The 7,789-nt window shown below is 47.9% G+C and overlaps 1 protein-coding gene across 1 annotated transcript; it reads left to right on the top strand.

The window, feature by feature from the left end:
- Positions 1-1,199: 1,199 nt before the first annotated feature.
- Positions 1,200-5,991, top strand: LOC311340412 (putative selection and upkeep of intraepithelial T-cells protein 1 homolog). The gene is made up of 4 exons (XM_084465317.1): positions 1,200-1,271; positions 3,447-3,791; positions 4,987-5,277; positions 5,380-5,991. The coding sequence occupies exons 1-4, from the start codon at positions 1,211-1,213 to the stop codon at positions 5,529-5,531; spliced, it is 849 nt and encodes a 282-aa protein (XP_084321443.1). The 5' UTR covers positions 1,200-1,210; the 3' UTR covers positions 5,532-5,991.
- Positions 5,992-7,789: the final 1,798 nt, after the last annotated feature.

The following is a 7,789-nucleotide window of genomic DNA, read 5'->3' as shown; positions in this document are numbered from 1 at the left end:
CTGTTTCCGTCTTAACCTCCACTAAACCAAACTAACCCGAGTCGTCCTTGTCGTCCGGTCCAGACGCTGGTGTTTGGCGCCATGATCCACCGGGACGAGGCGTTCGAGGCCATCTTCACCCAGTACATGAAGATCATGACCACCACCAAACCTCCAGGCAACCCCCGAGCTCTAGCCCGGCGCGGCCCACCCACAGAGCCCCTGGCTGGGCTCGGCGGCGGGGCCAGGGGGGGTCCACTCTGGAGGAGGAGGAGACGCCCTGCAGAGAGGATGGACGTCCGATGGTCACATGGTCCTGCTCAGTGGGGGGGGGGAGGGGGGGTCAGGTGACGGGAGGAGGAGATGGTGGTGGGGGTGGGGGGGATGTAGGCTGTGGGGGAATGTTCAGACATGAATGGGATCGGGGTTGAATACCGGGAGGCTAGGGAGGTTGGGGGGGGGGGGAGCTATGAGACAGGTGAGACTGTGTTTCTGACCAATCAGGAGAGAGAGGGAGCTGGCTCTCCCGTTCTAGCGTCTGAATGGCCGAGCGGAGGAGAGACGGACACGAGGACACGCTGGACCAGCTCGTCGCTGGATGATGTTTTCTTTCTTCCTGTGGGAGGCGGTAATCATTCTGAGACTTCCATTTTGAGATGCTGCGAGAGTTACTCTAAGGTCAAAACCAGAGCTATCTAGATTAGTTCTCTCTAAAACGCTCTGGTAAAAACCTCAATAAACGTGAAAATGCCGTAACCTAATACAAATGAGTAGTATGTCTTGTTTAGAATGTAACCTCAGTGGGGTGGGGGGAGAGGGGGAGGCAGGAGAGAAAGCAAGAGAGAAGGCAGGAGATAGAGAGAGAGGGAGGGAGGGAGGCTGGGAGGCCAGGAGAGAGAGGGGGAGAGGGAGAGAGACTGAGTGTGAGAGGCTGAGGCGAGCAGAGAGAGCAGTTATTAATGTTGTCCAACACGATGGCATGACTTCATCCTCACTCGTTTGAAGAGACAGGAAGTGGACCGAATGTAACACACACTCACACACACACACACACACACACACACACACACACACACACACACACACACACACACACACACACACACACAGGGGTCACATCTGGTCTGTCCCACTTTGTTGACACACGCCCGCCATCTCGCCACGCCCACGGTACACCTACTTTTTGGGGCAGGCGCATTTTGCGTTACTTCTCAGCAGTGTGTTGCTGAAGATGTCTGTTGCTTGTCTTCCACTCGGCCTGTGTGCTCTTTGGACCTGCGTTGTGTTGACCTGTGAGTATCATGTTAATTAAGTTAACATCTTGTTTGTGTTGCGTCTCCTCCGCTCCGTCCCCCGCTCGGACGCGTCAGGACTGTCTCTCTTTTTAAGTCTTTTAAACCCTTTCCAGTGTCGGATCTGTTATGGAATAGTCTGAATGAAAAACGGACAGATACTATGTTAGGCTGAAAAACAAACTTAAATTCACGTGTGCTGTCCTCCAAGCGGGGAGGCAAACGACCGACGATGTGCCGGTGAGAGCCGACCAGTAGGCTACTGTACTGGTGAGAGATCGGCGACGCTCTCCCAGCTCTCTCTGAAACCCGTTGCGACCCCGGGAAGTAAGAGACAAACCTCCACCAAAGGTTTCTATTGGGATCACTGTCATGAATTAAGACGCAGGATAATTCTGTGGTCTGGTGGAAATGACCTGGTGGTGTTGTGGATTAAACCAAACACTTTAACAAAATACGTTTGAAAGATAGACTATTATCGCTCACACAGTAATAATAACCAAACCTGAGTTGGTTTGGACCAGCGTTGTGTTGACCTGTGACTGTGAGTATCATTTTAATGATTTAACATCTAGTTTGTAGCGTCTCCTCCGCTCCGACTCCCGCTTGGACGGGTACGAACTGTCTCTCAGTTGGTGTCGGCGAAGCAGGAGGAGGTAGTTCGATCCCCGGCTCCTCCTAGCTGAGTGTTGAGGTGACCTTGAGCAAGACACCTCACCCTGACTGCTCATGATGAGCTGGCTGTCGCCTTGCATGGTAGAGGCATAGCGACGTAGGGTCTTCTAAACGCCCCCACAATGTCTCACTTTTTAAGTAGGCCTAGGCTATTTTAAACCCTTTCCAGTGTCGCATCCGTTATCTGAATGGAAAACGGACAGATATTCGGTTGAAAGGCTGCAAAACAAACTTTTTAATTCACGTGTGCTCTCTCTCAGCGGGTCCGGTGTACAGTGTGGTCTTTACGACCCCGGGAATTACTACATTCCCCGTGTGGGGAATGTAGCTAGGGTTGGGCGTTGTCCCCTAAATTGTCAGGAGACGATATGGTGAAACCTGAAACAAGGGTAACAACTGCTGAAACCTGAAACAACTGCTAAAAAAGGGTAGGTCTACTACTTCGTTTTTATGGCATTTTTTTGATTTAGACCTGATGAGAGTGGACAGCCAAGGGATGTCATTGTTGTTTGTTGTTGTTCTCAGCTCCTCTGGCAGGCTGTTCCAGAGGCGAGGGCCATAGACACAGGCCTTTGTCCTCACCCAGGGAACAACTTAAAGGCCAAAGGCCAGAGGACCTGAGGGATGTAGGTGGAGCACAACTGCACAACTTCAGGTTACCAAAAGTGTCCCTCGCTCAACCAAAAAATGTTACGTTCAGCTGTACAGCGGCATCACGATGGGGACAGGACAAATAGGCACCGCTTCAATCCAACCCATCAGAATCAGGGACCGCTTGTTGACCATGACCTTCCCTACCGTTATTATTTTTGGTACAATATTGGTAAATATTGATAACATCAATATTTATCATACCAAATGATAACATAAAGAGGTAGAGAATGAACAAAATGACACGAATGGGCATCCAGGTGGTACTATTCCAGCCGGCGACGCTCTCTCAGCGGGTCCTCAAAGATTCAATGAGTTGTTTCATGCGGACTCGTGTGAGTACAGTGAGGTCGTTATAAACCCGTTGCGACCTTTGGAAGTAAGAGAAAAACCTCCACCAAAGGTTTCTATTGGGATCATTGAATGAATTAAGACGCATGGTACTGTGGTAGTTCTGACTGTCACGACATGGCCTGGTGGTGTTGTGGATTAAACGGCACACTCTAACAACAAAAAAATACGAGAGGTCGAGAAGGTTTGAAATATAAATAATTTATTATCACTTTCACGGAAGTAATAGCCAAACCTGAGTTGGTTTGACAAACCAACTCAGGTTTGGCTATTACTTCCGGCTTACCTTAATGGCTTGTTTGCTCTTGTAAGGTTTTGTTGGTCCTTTTTGTAGCATCAGAATCAGATCAGATACGGTCCGATAATTAACTGTGTTCTTAATGTTATCACCGGCCTCAGAAACTACAGCTGAATCTAACAGTGCGCAGATGGCGTTCCCTGAGCCTAAATACAGCGGCGTATTGAGACACTTGTTGCATCAATTGTGTTTTCAAGCAGGTGCTGGCATCACTGAGGTGATCACCAAGGTTTCCACCAGAGAGGGAGACGATGCCATCTTACCGTGTGCTATGGATTCTCCTGTGAACCTGGCAGATGGGACGTTTCACTGGAAGAAGGACCACCAGGACGTGTTCTTCTATGAAAAGGGCAAGGATTACAACAACAAAGGCCGGGAGGGACAAGACCCCCTGTTTGTGGACAGGGTGCACCTTCCCCCAGGGGGGCTGCAGGCCGGTAACGCCTCTTTGATCCTGTCCAGTGTGACCCAGGGGGACAGTGGAGAGTATAAGTGCATCATCCTACTTCCTAAGAGACAGACGAGATTGATCCGGCTGACTGTAGGTGAGTGATCGGTCTGGTTTGTTCAAGTCTCTCGCTCTTAGCTCTCACTTGCAGCACCTTAAAGGAGAACTCTGGTGATTTCTAACACCATTATTGTTTTCCTGAGGGTCACCCCAGTTGAGGGAAGTAAAAAACCAGACGAAAATTGATTTGACCAAGCCAAGGAGATCTGCACTGGCTGCCGGTGCCACGGAATAGCTATAACGCTAAGCTATGAGGGCAATCGTTACCCGCTTTTGTGGCTTCTAAACACATTCAGAAAACCATTCCAAGACCTCGGTAACACGAGTCGGTTCCTAACGAGACACCACCGTGCTCGTTTAACTCAAATTGGTTGGCGAAACAGTATAAACTTTGTGTATTTGCATGTAAACACTCACTGCAGATTACCCCGGTGACATATCCAGAGAGTCCTTACTAGCCGATAGCAGAACGGATGCGCGCGCATGCACAGCCACTGTGGCTGGTGGCTGGGAGCGCGTCCGTTCTGCGCCGGCAGCCAGTGCAGATCTCCTTGGCTTGGTCTAATCAATTTTTCGTCTGGTTTTTGACTTCCCTCAACTGGGGTGACCCTCAGGAAAACAATAATGGGGTTAAAAATCGCTGGAGTGCTCCTTTAAGTTGAATTTGACCGTAAGGGGTTTTTGTCAAAAAGATCATAAAAAGGAAACTGAACTTTTATCTTTTTAGAGCGCATCCCTGATCACGCTGCCCCAAAAATCAGGAAGGCGGGTGAGTTAGATTTCTGCTGATTACCACACCCCTCCCTCTGTGTATGACAAGGACGCGGTCTGGGTCTAGGGGTAGGGTGTAGCGTTAGACTGAGGGGTAGGCGTCTAGGGGTAGGGCATAGGCTTAGACTGAGGGGTAGGGGTCGGGTTGAGGCCTAGGCAGAGGGGTAGGTCTTGGGTCAGGGCCTAGGCAGAGGGGTAGGTCTTGGGTCAGGGCCTAGGCAGAGGGGTAGGTCTTGGGTCAGGGCCTAGGCAGAGGGGTAGGTCTTGGGTTGAGGCCTGGGCAGAGGGGTAGGTGTTGTTGGGTCAGGGCTTAGGCAGAGGTGTAGGTGTTGGGTCAGGGCCTAGGCAGAGGGGTAGGTCATGGGTCAAGACCTGGGCAGGGGCCTCGACCCAAGACCTTTGGATAAAAGCGTCTGCTAATCGCACTGAATGACTTAACTCCCTCCTGCTCCTGCCCACAGTGGTGGAGCCTCAGTTGAGGCTGGAGGTCAAAGAGGCTCCCCCGTCCTCTGGCTGGATGAGGCTCTCCTGCCTCTCCAAAGGAGGCCAGCCCCGGCCCAGCGGTCTGGAGTGGCGGACCCCGAACGGAACTGTGATCCCTGCAGAAGAAGCACCGACGGCCGCCTCCTCAGACAGCGATGGCCGCTACTCCATCAGTCAGTCTGTGAAGGTGACGGAGCCAGGCACCTACACCTGTCTGGCCCGGCAGCAAGGCGTCCACCCTGCTGTCAGAGACACGATCCGAGTGGTTGGTGAGTGTTTCCAGTCAGCCGTTTTGAAGGGATTGTTGAGCACAGAAACATGTTAATGTGGTAATGGTACTGAGAATAACACTCCTCTCTCCTTGGGTTCAGGCAATTGGCAGACGTCGACCGGCTGGAATAGTACCTGGACTTGTGTCATTTTGTTCATCCTCTTTATATTATCATTTGGAGCGAATATTTACCAATTTTGTAGGGGAGGTCATGGTCAACAAGCACTCCCTGATTCTGATAGTTTGGATTGAAGCGGTGCCTATTTGTCCTGTCCCCATCGTGATGCCGCTGTACAGCTGAACATGGCACAATTCAAACGGGACCAGAAAATAATTATTTTCTCACATTCACTTGCACTTGCTTCCTAGGAATAAACTGAGGCAAAGGCTGTCAGTTGAACAGGACCTCCGTGTTGCACTGTCCTCAATCACCTTCAACTTTATGTTGAAGGTTTGTTTCAGTAGCAGCTCTCACGCCTCTTACCCACGTGTACATGTCCGTCGACGGAAGAGAGTGGGCGTGTCCGACGCATGGGGTAAAACACGATCTGTGTATAACGTGCGTATAACGCGATCTGATTGGGTGACGGATCCGTCGCTGCCTGAAAAGTTAAACTTTTCTCAACTTTTGGACGCAAGAGACGGAGCCGATTTGACGGACGGACCCACAATGCATTTCGGGAGCGTCCCATGTAAAGTCAATGAGATCCGTCGACGGACGTGTACAGTGGGTAGGGGGTGTCAGACTCTGGAACTGCCTCCCCCTACACATCCGGGCAGCCCAGTCGCTTGATATTTTTAAATCCCAGTTAAAGACCCACCTTTTTTCACTGGCCTTTGATTAGTGTTTCCTTTTTTCCAGCCAATAGTGTCCCCTAGTTACCTTTTTAAAAATATATATTTTTTCTTATTTTAACTCCTAAAGTCATTGTCTTTTAACCCTTCCTTTTCTTTTCTTTTCTTTTTGCCTTAGGTCCTTTTCTATGTGTATCTGCACTTAAACACTTTATGTGAAGCAAATACTATTATTTATTTTATTGCTATTTTCATTATTTCTTAAATTGCCCAATGGAACTGCAGCTTAATTGAGTTTCAATAAATGTATTGTTACTTTTCTTTAGGATATTCAGTAGTAATTCCGCAGTAATTCCCAGTTAGTGCTCGTGTTACATTTGGCGTATACGAAGAACTGCCCTCGGGCTCCAACTGATCCATCCCGAGTGCTGTCTGCCACTGTATAAGAAGTCCTTGCTTTTGCCAATGCATTTGACTCCAGGGGCTGCTGGCGAACGTATAGCGGTAGGGGAGGAGCACCTCTAGACGGGGGGTGTGGTGTGTTCATGTTTGAGCGGTGGGGAGGGCGTGGGCTGGGAGGAGTTGTTTGATGGGTGTGTGGCTGACTGAGTGAGAGACTTGTCTGTGTACAAAGATGTTTTATGTTTATAGAGTTGTGGTTTTAAGTTAATTTAATTGTCAACTTGTTTGTCTGCCAAATCGTTCTGATTTTGTTTCCATGTTATTGAGATTTGGTTTTAATTAAAAAGTAGGGAAGTATGATTCCATGTCCACCTTAAACTTTTCTCTTTAAATTAATAAAAAATTGTATTCAATCGTTGTCGGTTATGTTCATTTGATAATGATGCTTTGATTCAGTCCATGGTTAAAAGTGGATCTTAAGGTTCCAGATGTTCAGTCCGGTCTCATGGGGATGACGTAATATGTTCTATCTCGCACATATTGCGTCATCCACACACACACACACACACACACACTTCCGACGGCTATGGTCTAATAATTTATCCATGAAAGAGCAATAAATATTGTTCCTTCAAAAATACATTAATGCATTTATTTTTGCAAATGCTGTTTTACATGCCATGGCTAGTGCAAATGCTATGTACTCACATCAAAATACATTGAATATTGCACTCCACTGAAAAACAGTCAGTGTTCACATTAATTGGATAGCACTATATTAATACAAATATAGAACAATAAAACAAAAAAAAATAGATATAAACATAGTATAAAATGCACACCTAACAGAGGTGTGAAGTGACTTGGTATTAATTATCTCAAATTAGTTACAGCAATTGAGTACTTGTGAATAGTTTTCTTAGGTAATTAAACCCACATTACAATTCCAGTGCTCCTCAAAAGCCTTAAAGGTGCTACATATGATATTCTGAACAATAATATAACAGCAAACAAACTACAAATGTTGTTTCCTGGCCTTTGCTAGGGCAAATGCTTGCCCTAGCTCAGGGGTGCCCACACTTTTACGGCCTTCGAGCTACTTTCAAAATGACCAGGTCAAAATGATCTACCTAGATTAAAAAATGCTAAACATATATTTATTTATATATACTGAGTACATACTCTGATGACTTACACTGAATGGAGTCAGCCAGGGTTGCATAGTCCGGAGAGTAGCTGCTGGAAGCTAGTCTCAAGCAGGCTTCCAAATGACCATCAGTGATGGTGGAGCGGTATTTGGACTTACTAATTAT

The sequence above is a fragment of the Micromesistius poutassou genome (assembly GCF_964030765.1).
Source record: "Micromesistius poutassou genome assembly, chromosome: 3".
Taxonomy (NCBI): domain Eukaryota; kingdom Metazoa; phylum Chordata; class Actinopteri; order Gadiformes; family Gadidae; genus Micromesistius; species Micromesistius poutassou.
This window is presented reverse-complemented; position numbering and strand designations above follow the sequence as displayed.

Bases quoted from the DNA above. Each gene is read 5' to 3' on its own strand.
- LOC311340412 (XM_084465317.1), top strand. From the start codon at position 1,211: ATGTCTGTTGCTTGTCTTCCACTCGGCCTGTGTGCTCTTTGGACCTGC. The intron at 1,272-3,446 runs GTGAGTATCATG...GTTTTCAAGCAG, and splicing joins GACCTGCGTTGTGTTGACCT to GTGCTGGCATCACTGAGGTG. The intron at 5,278-5,379 runs GTGAGTGTTTCC...CCTTGGGTTCAG, and splicing joins AGACACGATCCGAGTGGTTG to GCAATTGGCAGACGTCGACC.